Source organism: Egretta garzetta, unplaced genomic scaffold, assembly GCF_000687185.1.
Source record: "Egretta garzetta isolate BGI_Z169 unplaced genomic scaffold, ASM68718v1 scaffold323, whole genome shotgun sequence".
Taxonomy (NCBI): domain Eukaryota; kingdom Metazoa; phylum Chordata; class Aves; order Pelecaniformes; family Ardeidae; genus Egretta; species Egretta garzetta.
Window position 1 is genome coordinate 2558987 of NW_009259435.1, and position 22015 is coordinate 2581001.

General features: G+C 47.4%; 1 protein-coding gene across 1 annotated transcript in view; it reads right to left on the minus strand.

Moving 5' to 3' along the window:
* Window positions 1-4321: 4321 nt before the first annotated feature.
* USP35 (ubiquitin specific peptidase 35) overlaps window positions 4322-22015 on the minus strand; it is a 17962-nt gene continuing 268 nt past the window's right edge. The window contains exons 1-10 of the mRNA XM_009637128.2: window positions 21602-22015; window positions 20401-20536; window positions 15297-15426; window positions 13809-13910; window positions 10272-10430; window positions 9644-9837; window positions 9430-9523; window positions 7841-7947; window positions 5163-6372; window positions 4322-4492 (exon numbers count right to left, since the gene is read on the minus strand). The exon at window positions 21602-22015 is cut by the window's right edge and continues 268 nt beyond it. Of these exons, the coding sequence (XP_009635423.1) occupies window positions 4322-4492; window positions 5163-6372; window positions 7841-7947; window positions 9430-9523; window positions 9644-9837; window positions 10272-10430; window positions 13809-13910; window positions 15297-15426; window positions 20401-20536; window positions 21602-22015 (2717 nt within the window). The remainder of the gene's footprint in view (window positions 4493-5162; window positions 6373-7840; window positions 7948-9429; window positions 9524-9643; window positions 9838-10271; window positions 10431-13808; window positions 13911-15296; window positions 15427-20400; window positions 20537-21601) is intronic.

Here is a 22015-nt window from a genome sequence, read left to right on the forward strand (position 1 = left end):
GTCACGTACAGCTGGGCGGAGGGGGCTTCTGGCAGGGCCAGCACGGCACCGAGCGCTGCACCGGGAGCCGGGGGATGCAGCTGCTGGGACACAGGGAAGGGGCGATGGGACGAGGGGCACCGGCCTCAGGTTGTGCCAGGGCAGGGTGCGGTTGGCCATGGGGAACACTTCCTTCCCCTGGGGGCTGTCAGGCACTGGAAGGGGCTGCCCAGGGAAGGGGTCGAGTCCCCAGCCCTAGAGGTGTTAAGAAAACATGTAGACATGGCACTTCAGGACATGGTTTAGTAGGCATGGTGGTGTTGGGTTGACAGTTGGACTTAATTATCTCAGAGGTCTGTTCCAACCTTAATGATTCTATGATTCTATATTATATATGTATATAAATACATATTTATACTTTATACATATATACAGTGATTATTCTGGGGAGAGGATTGTGGAAAACTGTAGATAATGCTGCAAAAACAGAGGCTCAGGGCCACATCCAAAAGGGAAGTCCAATGCTAAGAATTATAGGAAATGAACAGCAACGAAACCAGACTACCTCGTTACACCGTTGAAATGACCCAGGCTGCCATCCATGCTGAGCACTGCATGCAGTTTTGCCTCTGCTCATCTCAGAAAATTTTGGGGAAAAAACCAATACATTTTCAGGGAAGAGCATAGCTATGATACAGCCTCTCCATTTTTTGTGTTGGGTTGATTATCTGCTTGATTATTTAGATTAGAACGTCATCAAGGCAGAGACAGTCTCCTGGAAAAGCACCTTCCAGCACACAGCCCAGAAGATGCCTTCAGGTGACACTCCAGCACGAAGCAAGGAGCTGGCACCACAGCAGCATGAAAGTTTTTGGCAACCTCTTTGGACAGGAGGTTCCTAAAAGTCTATTAATAATGCCAGGAAACGCTGTACTTTTTGTACAACTTCAGCTTTGGGACCGTATTTATTTCCTCTTAGCACCGCTTAAAGTCTAGCGGACTGAAATACAACAAACACGCTCCACTGCTCATCTACAAAACTCCACTAATAGGATCGTGATCTGCATGAGGAGGGCACCGAGCTCCAGGCTGGGAGCCCCCATCCCACCTCTACCTGCTCCCCTCTTCCAATCCACCACTCTGCAGGGTTGTCCTGCGCCTGTGAGGTTGGATGCTTGTCTTCCATCAGCTTCCCCATCTCTTTTTTGACCCATCAGCCCAACAACTATGAGTTGTGCAATGCAATAAGATGCTACACCTCTATGTTGAATTAATTAATTTCCTTTATTTATATATAGGAAAGGCAGTAAAAGAATACGATAGTATATGCCAGAGATTTGATCCCAAGTGTCCTCTCTAGCAGACTTTCTGCTTGCTTTATCCGTAGCAATGTCCGTGCTTTGCCTTTTCCTCCATGGCAACACAATATTCCCACCCCAATACCCCACGGTCAGGATTAGGTCCTGCACCCAGGACCTAAGGCACAAGTCTCTGCCACTCGAGCTAGAGAAATCTCTACTACAGGCACGGAGGGAGGAGTGGGCAGGGACAACGGCTGGGGAGGGACATGGGAGGGAGCCGTGGTCCTGTAGACATGCTGCCCTGGGCTTGGGTTGGCCTCCTGCCACCAAAATCAGCCCCTGTCCCGCTACTGATGTATATAATACATTGGTTTACATAGTAAGTATTTATATTGGGTTGATAGAATATATCTGGTTGGGCTACTCTCCTTGCAAATTAGCGTTTTAAAAAAATAGCTCGTGGATTGGGTTTAGGGGGGCTCTGTCATTTGCTGCTCAGTTCAAGGTATCCCATGGGAAAGCCCCAGTTTTAAAAGGCAGATCCAGCCCAGAAAGCCATGAGATGGCAGCGGCAGAAAGAGGCTAAGTCTTAAAGACACATCTGGGAAAACAGCTGTGTGTCTGGGCCTGCCGTGTACACTGAAAGCATCCAGAGGTCACCAGTAACACCACGGGGCTTCACTGGAGCCCAGAAAACCCCGACTGGATCAGGTCAGTCTCTCTTGGCTGGAGGGGTCTGTGCTCTCGGTCTCTTTTGGGTGCTTTGCAATGCTGCATAAAACCCCTCTGGTCGACCTGCCACTGCTCACTGTGACCAAGCAGGCTTGCAAGCTCACCACCCCAGCGTTGCTACATTGGCCACATGGCATTTTTCAACCTTTTCAGCCTTTTTCTACCTTTAGAGGTGTGTCAAGGTGGGTTGTCAAAACCACATCCAAAAAAAAAAAAAAAAAGATTATATATGTATATAAATACATATTTATACTTTATACATATATACAGTGATTATTCTGGGGAGAGGATTGTGGAAAACTGTAGATGATGCTGCAAAAACAGAGGCTCAGGGCCACATCCAAAAGGGAAGTCCAATGCTAAGAATTATAGGAAATGAACAGCAACGAAACCAGACTACCTCGTTACACCGTTGAAATGACCCAGGCTGCCATCCATGCTGAGCACTGCATGCAGTTTTGCCTCTGCTCATCTCAGAAAATTTTGGGGAAAAAACCAATACATTTTCAGGGAAGAGCATAGCTATGATACAGCCTCTCAATTTTTTGTGTTGGGTTGATTATCTGCTTGATTATTTAGATTAGAACGTCATCAAGGCAGAGACAGTCTCCTGGAAAAGCACCTTCCAGCACACAGCCCAGAAGATGCCTTCAGGTGACACTCCAGCACGAAGCAAGGAGCTGGCACCACAGCAGCATGAAAGTTTTTGGCAACCTCTTTGGACAGGAGGTTCCTAAAAGTCTATTAATAATGCCAGGAAACGCTGTACTTTTTGTACAACTTCAGCTTTGGGACCGTATTTATTTCCTCTTAGCACCGCTTTAAGTCTAGCGGACTGAAATACAACAAACATGCTCCACTGCTCATCTACAAAACTCCACTAACAGGATCGTGATCTGCATGAGGAGGGCACCCAGCTCCAGGCTGGGAGCCCCCATCCCACCTCTACCTGCTCCCCTCTTCCAATCCACCACTCTGCAGGGTTGTCCTGCGCCTGTGAGGTTGGATGCTTGTCTTCCATCAGCTTCCCCATCTCTTTTTTGACCCATCAGCCCAACAACTATGAGTTGTGCAATGCAATAAGATGCTACACCTCTATGTTGAATTAATTAATTTCCTTTATTTATATATAGGAAAGGCAGTAAAAGAATACGATAGTATATGCCAGAGATTTGATCCCAAGTGTCCTCTCTAGCAGACTTTCTGCTTGCTTTATCCGTAGCAATGTCCGTGCTTTGCCTTTTCCTCCATGGCAACACAATATTCCCACCCCAATACCCCACGGTCAGGATTAGGTCCTGCACCCAGGACCTAAGGCACAAGTCTCTGCCACTCGAGCTAGAGAAATCTCTACTACAGGCACGGAGGGAGGAGTGGGCAGGGACAACGGCTGGGGAGGGACATGGGAGGGAGCCGTGGTCCTGTAGACATGCTGCCCTGGGCTTGGGTTGGCCTCCTGCCACCAAAATCAGCCCCTGTCACGCTACTGATATGGCAGCGGCAGAAAGAGGCTAAGTCTTAAAGACACATCTGGGAAAACAGCTGTGTGTCTGGGCCTGCCGTGTACACTGAAAGCATCCAGAGGTCACCAGTAACACCACGGGGCTTCACTGGAGCCCAGAAAACCCCGACTGGATCAGGTCAGTCTCTCTTGGCTGGAGGGGTCTGTGCTCTCGGTCTCTTTTGGGCGCTTTGCAATGCTGCATAAAACCCCTCTGGTCGACCTGCCACTGCTCACTGTGACCAAGCAGGCTTGCAAGCTCACCACCCCAGCGTTGCTACATTGGCCACATGGCATTTTTCAACCTTTTCAGCCTTTTTCTACCTTTAGAGGTGTGTCAAGGTGGGTTGTCAAAACCACATCCAAAAAAAAAAAAAAAGCAGAAGTCCCCCCCAAAATGACTCAGCGCCATAGGAAGGACTGCAGATGGGATGCGCATGGGACATCTCCATTCCTGGGGCCCTGCTGGGTCCGTCTTCATCCCCGTCCCTGTCCTCATCCTCTCCCCAGGCTTGTGGCATGACTCACAGCAGGCAAGACACGGCTACGCTGAAGCAAAAGGGCACTTCTCGAAGCTGTTGGCAGCTGCTTATCTCCGCATTAGCTTAGTTACATTAAGGCGTGAAGACCAAGTGCATAGGAAGCGGTGGGACCCTCTGGGCACCTCCAAATCAGCCCCTGAGTCTTTTTCCACTAAAATGTTCCCCAAATCCTCCTCCAAGATGATCGCTGTCATCAGGGTGAGGAAGAGGAGCCTCTGGCTTTGGGTTGACCCCGTAGACACTGACTATCTGGTTTAACCCGTTGCCTAGAAGACAAGTCCATGAAAGGAGCCGGATCCGCCACCGCCCGCCGCCGGGCTGCAGCCCCCCGACGAGTTGTCATCATCCTTGTCCCTGTCAAAGTCTCTCCACCACAGCGGGGATTTCGGCAAGTTGGAAATGTAGGCGGCTCTGTTTCTCGCTTCTTTTTCCTGCTCCTGGGAGAAGGAAGGGGGAAAAATAACACAAGGATATCTGCAGCTAAATGACCCAGGTGAGGGGATGCTCCCACCTTCCCCAAGGAGTTGGGAGCCTGTTTGGTTGCCCCTGGGAGCCTCGTCCAAATGAAACCAGGGTGAGAAGGCCGTGTGCTCATCTCTAGAGCTCAGCAGGCAGGATGCAGCAAAGCATTGCATCTCTCCAGCGATCAAAATCCAGCCCTTCCATGTCACCTCTGGGAGAGGAGGGACCCTTCAAATTGCCCTGGCTGCCACTCATGTCCTACGAGACACTGCTGTTTGGAAAGCATTAACTCCACCAGTTGAATGAAATCTGTTCTAGTCTGTACTCCCAGCTCACTCAACTTTCCCAGGCACTTAGGAAAAAATTTCAGGCAGAGCTTCCCGGGGCAGGCATCAGCAAGTCAACGCCGAGCACGGCCATGAGGTGTCTTGCACCTCATCTCCCAGTTTCATGGGGAAACTGCAACCTGTTTATATCTGGATGCTAAAAAGAGAAAGGGATTTGGCTTTGGGGAGCGGGCGGGTATCTACGCATGCGATTTATCTGCAGGACACGACCCTGCTGCTGCCCGGATGGGTGGGAACGTGGCCCGTGAGCCGGGCAGCCGCAGGATCGCACCCTGCTGTGCACGGCAGCGGGAGTTACCTGCAAGTAGAGGATGTTATCTTTGGAAATGGCTTCCATCAAGTCCTTATGGAGGGAGGGTTCACCGTGCAGGCGGCCGGCCTCGGCCAGAGCCTCGTGCAGCGGGCAGCTCTGCCTGCCCGGCCGCTGCCTGTAGAAGAGGACATAGGCAGTGTCCTTGGGGAAGAAGGAGGTGACGTTGCTGACTGATTCAAAGGAGGAGAAGGAAACTCTGGTGTCGTTGAAGAGGTACCACTGGATTTCAAAGTCCAGCTGTTTGTCAGAGGCAGGTTTTGGCGCCCTGTCCCGGGGCTGCCCGTGGGGGATGGTGTCGGTGCACTCCCTGGAGTAGCAGTAGTAGTGGCCACTCTCGGAGGAGATGCCTGAATGCACCACCACGCTGCACAGGTCATACACGACAGACATGAAGCCACTTCCTGGGGCAGCCTTCCCACACTGGTAAACCTCCTCAGTTTCCTCCGGGGTGACAAGGACAGGCAGCTTGAGCACCACGGGGATGGAAACATTGTCCAAGATCTTCTTCCTCTTCATGGTCCGTGGGTCGAAGGAGAACCGCAGTAGAGTGAGGATGAGGTAATGTGGACCCTCCGTCAGCTCCGCCACCTTCTCGGCATCCTGCAAGGATGCGCATTTCTCACAGTGGTATTTATTTTCTGCTGTCAGTCTCTCCGGGGATAGAAAATAGTTGATTAAATCTGGGACAGATCTGGAGTCTTTGGGAGCACATGCCTGCTCCCCAAAACCCGAGAGAGGGTCTTTGGCTGCATCCATGCCAACGGCATCGCCACTTAAGGGATTTGCTGCTTCTCCTGGCTCCTGGAAACCCAATGTTTCCACTGGCATCAGCGGGGCTGCAGGGTCTCTGGCCATGGGGGCCTTCCTCTGGATCCAGGGAGACCCCGTAAGCTGGCTTGGGTTTTCAGGAGGCTCAATAAACTGTGGGCCGATTTCTTCCACTGGTAGAACAGATGTAGTCCCACGCACATGCCTGTCCGGTGGGGGAAAAGCCAGGGACAGGTCTGTGAAGGCTTCTTCTCGGGAGGAGACATTCAGACACTTCAAGCAGCGGATCTTTGTCATCATTTTACCCCCAAACATCTTCTCAATCAACGTCTTGTTTAAGTAATGATGCTCCACTGCCTCCGACAGCAAGCTGGATTCCTTGAGTTTCTGGTAGATCCTTTTTCCGGTTTTTTCTTCTTCATGTAATCTTTGGCAAGGGAAAAAAAGGCTGCGTTATGCATCAATACACACTCTCGGAGGAGATGCCTGAATGCACCACCACGCTGCACAGGTCATACACGACAGACATGAAGCCACTTCCTGGGGCAGCCTTCCCACACTGGTAAACCTCCTCAGTTTCCTCCGGGGTGACAAGGACAGGCAGCTTGAGCACCACGGGGATGGAAACATTGTCCAAGATCTTCTTCCTCTTCATGGTCCGTGGGTCGAAGGAGAACCGCAGTAGAGTGAGGATGAGGTAATGTGGACCCTCCGTCAGCTCCGCCACCTTCTCGGCATCCTGCAAGGATGCGCATTTCTCACAGTGGTATTTATTTTCTGCTGTCAGTCTCTCCGGGGATAGAAAATAGTTGATTAAATCTGGGACAGATCTGGAGTCTTTGGGAGCACATGCCTGCTCCCCAAAACCCGAGAGAGGGTCTTTGGCTGCATCCATGCCAACGGCATCGCCACTTAAGGGATTTGCTGCTTCTCCTGGCTCCTGGAAACCCAATGTTTCCACTGGCATCAGCGGGGCTGCAGGGTCTCTGGCCATGGGGGCCTTCCTCTGGATCCAGGGAGACCCCGTAAGCTGGCTTGGGTTTTCAGGAGGCTCAATAAACTGTGGGCCGATTTCTTCCACTGGTAGAACAGATGTAGTCCCACGCACATGCCTGTCCGGTGGGGGAAAAGCCAGGGACAGGTCTGTGAAGGCTTCTTCTCGGGAGGAGACATTCAGACACTTCAAGCAGCGGATCTTTGTCATCATTTTACCCCCAAACATCTTCTCAATCAACGTCTTGTTTAAGTAATGATGCTCCACTGCCTCCGACAGCAAGCTGGATTCCTTGAGTTTCTGGTAGATCCTTTTTCCGGTTTTTTCTTCTTCATGTAATCTTTGGCAAGGGAAAAAAAGGCTGCGTTATGCATCAATACAACACCAAGAGGTAGTTTCTAAAGTAGGGTTTCTGTTCTTCATTCCAAGGGTTAACCTGCCTGTGCCCAGGGGTCTGGTGCTGAGGGAGGGGTTGGGCAGGATTTGGGAACCTGAGGTCTCCATGTGCTATTGACCCCCATACTTCTAGGGGGATTGCTGGGACACCAGCGATTCAAGATTTCTAGGTAAGAGAAAGGCAAAAATCAACATTTTACAGAGGAGGCTGAATGGCTCATCAGGCAAATCTCTAAACTTGGTACGATTCCCTTTGCCTTCAGAGCAAAGGCAGAAATTTTCAAGCTGCACAAAGTTCTGACCTTACCCCTAAGCCAGCCCAAACAGGGTTTTACTGAGGAGCCCCGGACTGGTCTCACCATCTTTCACCCCAAGTCTTCACTCTCCCAACCCCTCCATGTCTCAGCCGCTTGCCCCTTTTGCATGTGGGTCAGCGTTCAATGTTATGTCGGGTCTAGGGATGCCACTGTTACCAGGCTCCGAAATTATGGTGCTTGCCACGTACCGGTCCAGCAAGTACTTGAGATACTCCGAGCAGTCCTGCTGAGCACCAGGGGTGAACCAGGGTGGCCAGGAGGCAGAGAGGAAGCTCTCGGGTGAGATTGCAGGTCGCTGGCAGCAACACAGAAGAAGAAGGGTTTTTAACCTGGGGGATCTGGTTCTCATTTCACATAGGGGGATGGAGAGGGAAGAGGAGGGTCTTTCTGGCTGCTTCTCTGGGAGCAAGGTGCACTTTTGTGCCTGATAATGTCCCCTTTTTTTCCCCCTGCAAGGGCTAATCCCAGTGCACAGGAAGATTTTCTTGGTTAGCTGCAAGCCAGGACTGTAGGGATGAATTTCAGCGATTATTTTTCATATACTTGTATAAAATATCCACATGTTTCTTTCTTCCTTCAATTTTAAAATGGTTTATTGGCCTGACCCAGAGACTTCTACTTAATTCAGCCTGAATTTAATTTGATGCTCCATTTAATTTGATCAGGATCTCTGTCACCAAATCCCTTCTTAAAAAAAAAAAATACCAAAGCAAAAAAATCCACTAAACTTCCACCCGTCATTCCGATCACTGCAGGCAGGTAATCTGCATTACCGGATAATGTAATCACTGCCGTTAGGAAGCTGCTGTCTGATTAACATGGAACAAGACCCATCTTCAGCAAAGAAGTGACTTTAAGAACAGCCCAAAGAAGCAAAACAACTAGAAGGCTATTAGGGAATTAGCAGGAAACTATTAACCATGAACTACACAACAAGCAAATATGTCCTGTATTTACTCATCATAGATCATAGACGCCCTCACCTGCTATCAGAAACTAGACTCTTCTCTGCCCAAATATTAAATTTAACAGGTTGTCTATATTTTCCCCCCAAAAGTCATCTGTAATGACATAATACCACGATGTGACAAGCCAGCTCTGCCAGTCAACGCTTGGAAAAATGGAGTAGCCCAGGTGACTGGTTTCACAGCAAAGGAAAATTCACTGGACTTTAATCCATGTCTTTCTAGGGACAGAAAGACATATTTTCAAGAGAGGAGCTAGATATGACCTCGCTGTAGCTCCAGAAGTCACTCATATTACATTTTGTGTTTGTCAAGAAAGCATTCATAATTAATTTAAGGGTGTTGTTATTTTTATTTTACTTTCCCTCACATACCCAGGATTCAAGGCATCTGGAATCGAAGGGGGTTTTTTTATTATTTTTCTTGTAACAAAACCATTTTCATCAATTACTTGTGCTTTGCTGTGAACCAAAAAACTCTGCTTTATACCAACAGGCTTTTCGGCTGGCCACATACGTAAACTATTACGGAATGGACTTAATTGTTAAAACTATTAGTTATTACATTAGTCCAGCCCAAGCTGAAGACAGGCAGCCTAGTGTGAACACAGCTCGCTTTCATGGGTGATAGGATCTTGCCTCCTCCACCCCCAAAATTAGCCTCTTTCATATAAACAAATTTCGTCCCATTATAAAAAACCACCGAGATCCACAGCTCCTTATCAGCACGTTGGAGTCGGCAGGAAGCGACTTGGAGACGAGCCTTTCCGCAGCCGACAGTCCAAACAAATAACTAGAACATGAAATAATTACCTGACTGTGCTCCAAAAATGCAAAGAGCCACTGGAGCTTTGTCATCAGGGGCTGGGAGTTGCCCTCGGTTAAATTCAACACCGAATGCCGAAAGCTGCGGAAGAAAAGCAGAGATGCAAACTGTAAGATGGAAAACCGGCGCGGGACGTGCAACACCAATGCAGTGAGCAACCCTAGAGCAGTCCTGAGTGGGAGCAAGGGAGCAAAAACTCACTCCGAAGCCATGAACAGAGACTGTATGATGCTATTCATGTAGCAGGTGTTTCCCAAGTTAATTAACCCGATCTTTCCCGTCTCCGATTTGGATGCCAGGCGTGGGTAGAAGCAGGCCAGCTCGTTCTTCTGGGAAGTCCAAGCATTTTGCCCCAGGAGATGTTTAATCCGATCTTCATTCGGAATAGGAAGAGCCTTGGAAAGAGACATCTGTGTTACGAATCGTTATCTCTCCATGTGAGGAATTAGTAATGGGCAACTGCAAAAACTCCTCTGCTAGCGGTGTCCATGCCACTCATTTCCCCTGCTCTTGGCATGAATATGCATCCATGCAAGGAAGATTTTAGCTGCTAGTATTAGTCCTTTAGAGGCATTCAAGATTAAAGTTAGAGCTAAAACCCACAGGCACTATCAGGACTTCCACAGGCCCACCATAAGAAAAATATCTTCCCTCAACTTGCCCACGTGGGGCTCAAACTCAGAATTTTAATCCCTTTCTTCTACCACAGTTTGAGGTGTTGAGGTTAGGATATCCCTATCAGTAGGACAGTCCCTCTGCCCTAGGCTGCAAACTAAGATGCCATTTCCATATGGGAAACAGAAAAATGGCTGAGAGGTGCATGTCTTACTTTAACTGCTTCTAGGACTGGTTCGTAGAGATCTGGAAATCCTGAGAAGCGGAAGAACATGCAGTGGATGAGCTCAGCCAGCTGCTCCAGGGAGCTGGTGGCAGAGTTGGAGTCCTCCTTCTTCAGAGTGGCCACCAGTCTGGGGATGTGAGGGAGCAGCTGGAAAAGGAAAATTCACTGCATCAAAAATGGCTCCAAATTACTCGTAGAGCTTTAGCACGCATGCAGGGGAATGAATTTCACCCCCAGGCAGAAAGGACAGCCAAGAGGAGTTGACTTCAGTCCCATTCTGGACTTCATCCTTCAACCTATGAACTCAACAGCAACTCTTCTGTTGACTACAGGAGTGAAAATGCTCTAGACCTTCGAGGGTTTCATGTCGCGTGACACCTGCAAGTTTGTGCTGCTGCTTTGCCATGCTGCGATTACCATTCTTTACGCGGATCGATCTCTACTAAATCACACACCCACGGTGGAAAGGAGCCTTATGCGCTGGCTGCCAAGCGCAGGGATTCAAACCTACAAGGCAGATGAATTAGCCCGCAAGAAGCGTTGCCTGGTGTGCTGTATTTTATTTGCTACTGCATAAACTAAACTGGATTGGTACGGTTGGATGGGTGGCGATGGGCACATAAACAGCACATTTGTTATTTCACTTTCATTTAGAAAATTTAAAAACAAACAAGCAGACGCAAACGCAAAAGATAGGTTGCTCACGGGCACCCTCTGCTGACCCCGCAGCTGCGCAGAGGATTAATAACCTGTTCTTAACCTTGCAGATGTGCTAGAGTGACCCCGGGCACTTACGCAACCTTTTTCGTATTTATATTTTATGTGATTTTTACCCCAGAACAATCCTGGTGTAAAGTCTCAGGATCCCCAGTCCATCCCTTTCCCGGTCCTCCCTTCATCTTCCTCTCTTCTTTCTCTCTCTCTCTTTCTTTCTCCTCAAAATGTTGGCGATTTTCACCATTTCCGTTCCATCAGAAAAGTTTTGTTGGGGAAGCAAATGAATCCCAGTACCATTTCATAAATCAATATTTTGCCAAGCTGTGATGGGAACGATTCTCAAAACCCTTCCAAAGCGCCAGGGCAAACACAAAAAGATAAGAAGCAAGACAGGTTTGCGCCCTGTTTTTTTTTAAAATAGGGGAGGAAATTTGTGCTTGCTGGGCTGCAGATGGAAACGTAAAGCCAAGAGCAACTGACAGCTTTTGGAGTATTTCAAATTTTGGACGCTCAGCTGAAGACAATCCATTGGAACGCCCCTATTTTTAGAAAACAAAGAGTTTCTCAAGAAATTCAGGCTCATTTAAAGTGTCTCCAGCTGAGGAATGAAAAAACATCAGTTGAAAATGTTGGCTGGCTTTATTTTTTACCAGCCTTATCTGTTTATTCTGTGAACCTTAGGTGAAAAGCCAAACGCAAGGGCTTTAACGAAAAAAGTATAGAATCAAACATGAATAGGAGTAATTTTCCATTACTTCTTTTATCAGTTCAATCATTGCAAGCATGCTTTTGCTTGCTCTGCTTTTTAACTACAGCATTCCAGTGGAAACACCGACAAAAAGCAGAGCCGTGCCTTAGTGTCAACAGCAAAAAAAAATATAAAATATCACTGTTGGAAAAGAAAAGAGGAGATTCAGATGCTGCTAAAAGTGCTTTTTGCCTTTAATGGTGGAGAATTCATGAGGCAGAAGTATTCTGATTTGAGTCTTCAAGTCTCATGGCGCTGATGCTGTGCAAGCTTGGAAAGAAATCATCACTTTGAGAAATGGTAATGGGTGCCACATATTGGTGACAATTTGAATCCCCCCATGCGGGATGGGGCCCACTGAGTCCAAGGGACAGTCAGACACCTGCTTAGGAAACAGCAAGGGCTGCTTAAGAATATATTCCCTGCCCTCCACTGCCTGAGCCCTCCGAGATGCTCTCAGTGCAAAGGCTTCACCTAATGCATTCCAAAGCCAGTGTGGCAACACCTCAACACCTCAGCTGAAAGGGTGGGAAACAAATATGGGGTCGTATTTTCTAAAGCTGACCATGAAATTAAATCCTAAGCCAGCCAGAGTAGCACTGCTCACCTTCCTGCCCCAGGCCACTCCTCCATCTCCTCCCCTTTCCTTCTCCAGGCAAATGCAACAGTGTAGGTTTGTGGCTGACCCAGTCCAAGCTGGGCAATACTGTCCTGGTTTCAGCTGGGATAGAGTTAATTTTCTTCATAGTAGCTAGCATAGTGCTGTGTTTTGGATTTAGTACCAGAAGAATGTTGATAACACACTGATGTTTTTAGTTGTTGCCAAGTAGTGCTCAGACTACCCAAGGACTTTTTGAGCTTCTCCTGCTCGGCCAGGGGCATAACAAACTGGGAGGGAGCACAGCCAGGACAGCTAACCCAAACTGACCAAAGAGCTGTTCCATACCATAGAACGTCGTGCTCAGGGGGGATTAGTCGGGCAGTCGCGGGCAGAGTGATCGTGGCTCAGAGTGATCGCTGCTCGGGACGGGCTGGGCATCGGTCAGCGGGTGGTGAGCAATTGCGTTGTGCCTCACTTGTTTTGTATATTCTATATATTCTCTTACCATTATTATTATCACTATTGTTATTCTTCTCTCTTATTAAACTGTCTCTATCTCAACCCATGGGTCTTACTCTGAGTTGCCAGACAGGTTAAACCATGACAACTACTGACCATCATGATTTTCTGAGAGGTTAGGTTTCACCTGGGTTCCCTTTACAACACAGTTCAGCATGCAGCTGTACAAAGGGCTCAGCACAAGGGAGAGAGGCTGGGAGAAGCAAGCGGTCTAACAGCAAGAGCAGGGAAGAGAGGAACCTCCCCTTCCACCTGCAGGGCTGGCAAACACCAGGTTAAAATGACTGCAAGAGCAATACAACCATTGCTGATGAGACCCTCAGTGTGGCTTGACAGGCCGTCCAATATATTTGCATTAACTGCATCCTCAGCTGGTGGGCTTTGAGGTTGAGACAGGACCACGGGGATGCACTTACCCATAGAGACCACTCTTCCAGCTGGTAGAGCATCGCAGAAAAAAAGCAGAGCATGCACACATTGCACACATTTCAAATCTGGAAGGGTCAAGCCTCAACCAGCTTTATACTGATTTATCCCCAGAGATGAGCCATCCAGCTGATAAGCCTCAAGAGAAATGGAAGGAACCATCAGAGGAGAAAGCAAAGCCTCACTTCTCCTCTGCACCTTGCTCTCTGACATAGGGTGGTTGGTTCTGTCTGGGGCAACCGACTACTTCTAGGCTCAGAACTTGCCTCCACATCTCCGCACCAGCTCCGTGGTGTCCAAAAAGCTGTTTGAGCTGCAGGAGAGGGTGAGCAGCTGCCAGGACAGGCTGCAAGTGGACGGACATGGTTGGGTTTACATCGCTTGGCGAAATCAAGCAGATGAGGGAAACATTCCCCAGTATCTCAGCACCGTAGGCTCCCTCCCACCCATGTGGCCCCACGGCATGGTTACAGGCAGGGTGATGCCCTCATCCAAGTGCCAGACGCAGCCTTACCAAGTGAAATGCCTCGTGGGAGTGCTGGAAGCTCAGCAGCATGTACTGCAGGACGGACAAAGCCCCCTCTCTCACGATGGGGTACAGCAATTTGGAAAAGACCTGGTGGGGGAAGAAAAAAGCAAATGAGAAGGCAGGATGGCACTGCAACATGCATGAGAAAGGGGCAGCAGGAAAGAGAGGCACTGGGCATCTACCACGACTGCTGCTCTGTCCCTACACCACGCTGGATGTCGAAGCAAGCAGCCTACAGCCAGTCATCCAGAGTCATCTCCTGTCCAAAGCATGAACTTAGGGCATCCTAAAAATACCATGTGGGTTATCCTCACGCTTTCAGGCCTGTGTAATGCCTGGCACGGTGAGGCACAGAGCTTTGAAACACCTCTGCATGTCCGTGCCTCCTGATGGATGGGGCCATGCAAGCACAGAGCAATTTGCTAAAATGTGCCTCTTCTGTTTTGTGGTGGTATTTGGAAGTTTATCACCAACCTTTCAGGAAAAGAGATAGAAAGGAAAGGCCTTTTTCAAAGGCTAAGTAATGATATTTATCCTACTTCTCAGAAAATGGTGTAAGCTGACAATGCCCTCTACCCCTTTCAGACCACACTTCTCAGAGTTTCCAAGACTCACATGTTATTTTAAGGGCTGTGTCCCTTTCCTATGCATTAACAACGAAAGGAAAGATAAAGAAAAGCCAGAGATGCTTGGCTACTCTCCCACTGCTCAATGCATGTGGGGGATCACAGGGGCAACCGCAGATATCGATAATGTTCCAATACCTATAATTATGGTATTGATAACTTCTGTGGTGACGACCACTGGAGGCTCAGCCAGGTGTTCTCCCTGTCTTATGAAGGAGGGAACAGCAGGGCTGCAGCGTAGAAAATGTTTCTGAAGTGACAACCAATTTCAGTGCTTGGTCAGATGGTTTTCAGAGAGCAGCAAGTACTCACGGCTGAAAGAGCAGATGGCAATGGCAGTGGGGGCTTTATCTGTGCTAGTAAATGAACTAAGGCCAGGGCACAGGCTTTAAAACTGACCTGTGACTGTGTGGACTGTTATCATGCTCACCGGTATGTATTTTGCCCATGTCAACCACGATCCAGGCACAGCTGAAGGAGAGCATGTCACATTCCCAAAGGTAGGTTGTACGAGAGCTCCATAGTTTGGGAAGAAAACTTGGCTTGAAAATCCTTGGCCTGTTTTATTTCATAACCTTTATGACATCGGTACCTTTGCAAAAAACTGCTGGTTGTTCTGGAGAATATCATTCCTGGTTGCTAAAAAGGCATCAGCCCACCACCCCATATAGAGCAATGCAGCATTTGCACGGGGTGCAGGGGGCACAATGGTACCTTTAAAACCCCGTTTTTCTTTTCCATACAACTCAATTCACATCTCATCCTCATTCGTCTGAGAGGCAAGAAGGTATCTGAGGTGCAAGGAGAAGCCTGTTGTTCGCATTTGTGTTTAAAAGACCCCACTGACCTTTTCGATTTTCGAAAGAGTAACTTCAATCAAGATGCTGAACTTTTTCACTGCAGCCAAACCCTTCAGCAGAGCAATGATCCACTTGTCTATGTTCTTTCCCAGGGGCCACGACACCCAGTCGATCATCCTGAAATGAAATACAAACTTTTAAAGTAAATTTAATGCACATTATCGTGAAAGCCAAGCTCTGCTCTGGGTTAAACTTCCTCCAAATTTGTGTCCAGTCAGTGGGATCACCAAGTAAGAGATGGGCTCCACGTAGGGCATTTCACATGTTATTCAAAGCACAGTAGACCCTGAAGTTGAGTTATCCCAATGTTATCGGCACACTGTGGCTCATCAGAGGACCTGACCCAATTTCGCAGAAGAAAGTGGGGGTTTTTCCCACTAACACCAGTCAACTTGAGTTTGAGTTATTAACACCAGTATGGTGTTCTATATAACATAGCCCTGCTTTGTGGATTTTCTAATATATCTTCCAGAGGAGGCCCTAGAAGGACAATCTCAGTTTTTGAAGAGTCGTAAGGCAGATCTAAAGGGGTAGGGATGGATACCTGTATCTGTGTGAGGTGTTGATCAAGGTCTCTGCATTGGCACTGTTAGAGAACAAGTGATACTGGTATGATCTCTGCATTGTTACTGGTAAGGAAAAAAACACTCTGATTCAGATCTTTAAATTCTCTGTGTGGGGAACAGCCATTTTCAAAAACACATTAAAAAAGTACTGGTAACCCTAAAAGAAGCCAGATATTCCTGAATGTCACAGCTAACGAATTTCTTCTATAGTCACTCAACCAACATGTTGTCATGTTTCTGCAAGTAATAAGTACTTTACAGAAGCCACTTACAAAAAAATAACCTCAGACTGAGTGATGACAGGTTGTTTGTGTTTAAATTTAATGTTAAACAAAAATGGGAAGTAACTAAGGCTTGGGATGTCCAAGGGTCAAACTTTGCTAACCATTTCAATACCTTTGATTTGAAGTTATCCCAGATCTTCAGTTTCCCACCTCAGTCCAGCTATCTTACCCAGTAAGTCCCTTTTGGTTATCAGTCTGTATCTTGTGCAAAATACATGAAGATAACTAATCACCACAAGGCAAAGAGCAGGAATAAGTGAAGTATACAAGGAACTGGAGAAATAAAAGGCTAGCCAGTAAAGAAAGCTCAAAGAGCAGAATATGTTGGGATGTGGAGAAATACCAAAAGTCAAGCCAAGTTGGATGATTAAGCAAATACCAGAAAAGCTTCCACAGACACTTGCATCAGAGCAGAATAAGGAAAGCCATGCAATCGTTGTACACAGAGGATGTGATGGTGATTAAAGATATGATATGGCCTCTAGATGTGACTTCCAAACTAAACACATCCTCCGTCTCCGTTTTCAGCAAGAGGAAGGAATTGATCGGGGTGACAAAGAGGAGACAGATAAAAGATTTCAGAATGGCAACAAGAGCAATGACAGCTGAAATGAAAGCGAAACATAAGGAGCTCATGAACTCCAAGCACGAGGAGGTGGTGATTTCCATCATGTAAAATTCAGCTCTGGTGAGTTTTAATGACTCTATTAACTCTGACATTGTGCTTTATGTGGGAAGAACATGAAGACAGTTCCTATAATGAAGACAGGACATGAGGGGATGACTGGAAAGAAGGGATAGTGTGCCACAGGGTGTTACCATAGGTGCCAAAGTCAGGTTTGTCAGGATATATGAATTTCTAGTCAAAGGGCAGAAGTAGATCATATCTGACTGGTTATCTGTAAGGAGGCTACAAACAACTTTCTTCAGGATCTAATGTTGTTACCACAATCATCCTGAACACGGCTACGAAATTTGTGATGATGCAAAGCTGAGTGGCTTCATTAACACAGGAGCAGGATCAAGGTATCACAAGGGAGACCCTGAGGATTGGAGATGTAGAACTGGGAGGAAATGTATTGATTCAAAATGCATGCAAGGCACAAGAAATGGGTGCTACGTGATGGAACTCATCTGCTTGAAGACAACCGGGCAGACACCAGCTGACTAAAAGTTCCCGGTGTAACTGTAGCCATGGAAAAGACCATCACCGTGCTGTTGTGCAGCAGGACAAGTGTTTTCTATGGCAAAACAATGACCTCTCAAGCTGTTGTCTAAGGCCACGATGAACCGCACCTGGAACATGGTGTGCAAACCTCCATGTCCAAGACCAAGGAACTGAAGTGGAAGCAGGTGTTGAAAAAGCCTGTTAAGGTGGTCAGGGAAATGAAGAACCTTTCCTGTGAGAAAAGCTTAAATAACCTGGCTTGTTTAGCACAGCTACGGGAAAGCAGAAATGAGAAGGGGCTGCTCTGCCTGCATACATTAAAGGAATAAACCCTGGGGAGGGAAAAGAGCTGTTCCAGCTATTTACATTGGCATAAGATCAAATGAACTATAAGATGGCCAGAAAGATATATAGGCTGGCTACTAGAAGAGAGATTCAAACCATTAAAGCAACCCAATGGTGGAACAGCAATGAAAGAAGAGCAGAGGGAGCAAAAGCCCTTCCTGCTTTGAGGAGTGCAGTTGACCATTCATGAAAGGGGTCATCAGTGCCTACAAAGCAGGGAGATGGATTCAGGGATCCAAAGGCCCCTCTTCACCCTATCTTCTTTTACACAAATCTTATTTTACATCAAATAACCTTGTCCACTCTAAGCTATTATTTACCAGCACTAGTGGCTAAGTTACAGTCCTGCCTGCTGCCTGCCTGCATTGCTACAGTAAAAAAAAATTACATTTTAAATTCACATTGTACTTTCCACATTGCAAGATCCTCAAATGTTTCGGAAGCCAGGGCCCTAATTTTCCAAAGGAGCCATTGATTTGGTAGGCTAAATTTTTAAAAGCTCAGATCCTGATTTCCAGAGGTAGCAAGTGCCTGCACTGCTGTGCGACAGCAGATGTCTTCTTCATCCGGACCTGGGCTCTTTGAAACAGACACACCCCCAGAGGAAAAAAAAAAAAGAAAAACCAAATCAGTGAATACTTCCGAAGTCATGGATGCACATTAATACAACTTAAGATGAGACAAACTCTAAAAGAAACTCTCTGAAAGAGATTGTGGTGTACGCTTACACCAGCAGGTGCCAGGCTTGCTTTTTTAAATCACTGTTTGTTCCTTCAACACTTGATCAGAAGCTCCACCCCACGGCCGGTTTACTCCTCTGCTACTAACTCCCCAACCCAAACTCTGGAGGAAGAGACTTCTGCATGCAACCAGTTTGCCAGGGGCCTTAAGCAGCAGGATCCTTTCAACTTGTGCATTTTTCTTTGATTTCCTAGTCATGGAGCACACGCTCACTGAAAGGCCACCAGTCGCGCAGTTTTCTGGGGCACCTGTCTGCCACAAGCACACCGCCAAAACTTCTGCATTTCTCCTAAGTGATCTTAATTGCATTTTGCAGGCTCTGATTAATGTTTGGCTGTGTAATCATTTACTCATCCTTCTGCGTGACACAGCATGTTTTAAGGAATGATGCAATTGATTTTGCAAGCTCTATATTTAGACACCGGCGCTCTTAGAGGATTTATCACACGGAGCTCACAGCAGCAGGTTCCCAGAAGGAGAAAAAGGTAGAGAAGAGGGTTGAGAACTCAACTGATAACTTAATCTTTTGTGTTGGGTTGCTCTGGACTCTGGGAAAACCATGACCTTCCCCAGCAAGTCAAAGAGAAGCAACACCTTTCTCCATACATAAAGTTCCCATCAGGCATAACGCGTGTTTCTGTCATGTAACCTTATTGGGGGGGACACAAATCCTGTAATAAGAAGAGGAAAAGAGATGTTTCCAGTGAGATCAAGTCACATCAGCTCCCTTGGGTTAAGCGTGTGTGCTACTGCATGTGAACGTCACCCATTTCCCTAAGGAAAGCATGGGTTGAAGATGCTCCTAAGCAAGTCTAGAGCAAGACACTGGAGCACAGAGGCCCTGTGGGACTTGGACACAAGTGTGCAAGGAAGATCTGGTGATGCCAAAGGGGGCACAGGCTCTGCAAAGACCATGTCTAGCATGTCAGGTAGTATTTCATGCGCTACTCTTCATCGTGCCTTGATGAGATCTCCATTGACTCTGCCTGCACAGAGGGCAGGGATAAACACTATACAGCACCAAGACCCAGACCAGCAGCACCACATTCATCTGAAAAATGTCAAGGTGGGATCATTGAAACAGTTGGGGTGTACTTCCCAGATTTTTAGCTGTGGCTGGTGATTCAGGATGATGTCCTTCCGAAGGGAGATGGGAATCAGCATGAAATTCTGTAAAGGAGATTTTGTGAAGAAAAGGCCCTCAACAGCTTCTGAGGAAAAAAATCAAAGCTCTTCAAGATATCTTATGTTGGGCATCCCATAACTCTACTTATTTCTAAGAAAAAGGAGGACATGGAAGTGTTGGAGCAGGTCCAGAGGAGGGCCACAAAAATGATCCAGGGGCTGGAGCACCTCTCCTATGAGGACAGGCTGAGGGAGTTGGGCTTGTTCAGCCTGAAGAAGAGAAGGCTGAGGGGAGACCTGATTGCGGCCTTTCAGTACCTAAAGGGGGCCTATAGGAAAGACGGGGAAAATCTTTTTAGTAGGGCCAGCAGTGACAAGACAAGAGGTAATGGTTTTAAACTAAACCAGGGTAGGTTTAGACTGGATATAAGGAAGAAGTTCTTTACAATGAGGGTGGTGAAACACTGGAACAGGTTGCCCAGAGAGGAAAACTTTCAAGACCAGGTTGGACAGGGCTCTGAGCAGCCTGATCTAGTTAGCGGTGTCCCTGCTCCTGCAGAGGGGTTGGTCTAGATGACCTCTAGGGGTCCCTTCCAACCCAAAACATTCTATGATTCTATGATTCTATAAATCTAACCAAACAAATATAATCATCATCACCATCATCAGTCTTTATTCCAGTTCTCTAGGCCCTCAGGGATGGAAGGAAGGATCCAGAAATTCCCCTTTTCCCCACACACTCCTCACAAGACAGCACCAGCTAAGCTGGTTGGGATAAAACCACACAGAGGAACTGAGTGAAGGTTTGTGGCAGATTTTCATCCGAACTGAGAATGACATTCATTAATGCAGCTTCTCCTACCTGCTGATGGCCGTCATCATTTGCACATCGGTGATGCTGTCATCATTGGTTAGGTTTCTTATGACGCCATCCATGAGCTCCAGAGGGACAAACTGGACCACACTGGCCAAGGCATTGGATGGTGCTTCCTGCTCCTCTGCAAGAGATGGATGAGCGCCAGCAATGAAGATATTAGTCGCCGGGAAAACCAGACACATGAGGTCATTTCTCGGCTCTAAAAGCCAACTCATTTCTGCCTACGTAAATGGAACGGATAGTCAGCTGGCATAAATGAGCAATGTGGAGTCCGCACTTAGCTGTGCTAGGAGGACAATTCCCCAAATCCCAGTGTAGCACATAACAAGGTTGGGTCATAGCAGATGGGCTGTTGCATAAAGCCACACACAGCCCAAAGGGAGGAAGAGATCACAGGCACAAGAACGTTCTTGGGCCAAACCTGGGTCCCAGATTCCCTCTGCATTCTCCCTTTATACTAATTACCGCAAATAATTGCAATGGGATGCAACTGCAGGTTTGCCTGCCTGGAGCACCTTCCAAAGAATGAGGCTTTCATACCGAGGGCACTGAAAAACCCATCTTCTCATGGGCTTAGGAATAGCTGGAGCAGGAGCTCACTTGCTGGCAGTGTCCAGATTTTCACGGCACTGGTACCACAAAAAATCTGAGATCCTCTGCAATAACCTAAAGGCCCCAGAAGTTGGCTCAATATCTTCTGTCCCACCTTAAGATACCACCACCCTCCAGAGAGATAGTAGTGCTTCCTACGTCTAGATCTGTGAGAAATAACTCCTTAGCTTTGTCCCTAGTTTCTGCTAAGGACCAGGCTGTGGGGTCCCACCAAGTCACCCATAAGAGAGTGACATTTCTAAAAGCTTTCAAGTCCCACCCTAACTAGCTGCAGATAAGGTGCTTTCCATTAAGCCCAGCTCATGCTGGAAAGTGCTGAACACACAACCTGGTGCTGCAAATCTTTCAACCCAGTTAACAACCGCTGTGTACAGACTCTGTGTAGTTTCAGGAGATATTGTTTTCCTAGATTAAAGCCCTTGGGTAACTTTTAGGGATGGTTGTTTATTATATATCAGATGTGGCTGCATTTCTGGAGTGGATGAGAACCCTGCAAGATGTCAAACTAATCAAATTTGACTTCATCAGAGCTGACATTTACATTCCCAGCCTTTTTTTTTTTTTTTTTAATTACCTGTGGAAGAAATGATAGTGAACAGCTCCTTCAAAGAGGGCAGGATGGCTGAGGTCTGAGTCCTCCAGATCCTCTGCAGCAGACCGCTCACTTTGTTCACCTGCTCCAAAAACTCCATGATGTCCTCTTCCCCCTCGGAGACACACTGGAACTGCCCGATGCACCGGATCAGCTGCTGACAAAACAAGACCTGGTGTTTGCCCGTGGGAATGCACTGAGGATGCTGAGTTAAGAGTTTGCTGATCTTTGCACACTGCTTGGGGCTGGGCCTCTCGCAGACTTTCCGGAGCACCTCGATCCTCAATAAGCTGAAGATGCTGTTTGCTGATGGGCTTTCCAAGACGAACTGCAGTCCTAATTGGATATAATCAAGTACGTAATGGCTTCTCTTCCCCCGAGGGCCATAGCCTTCCC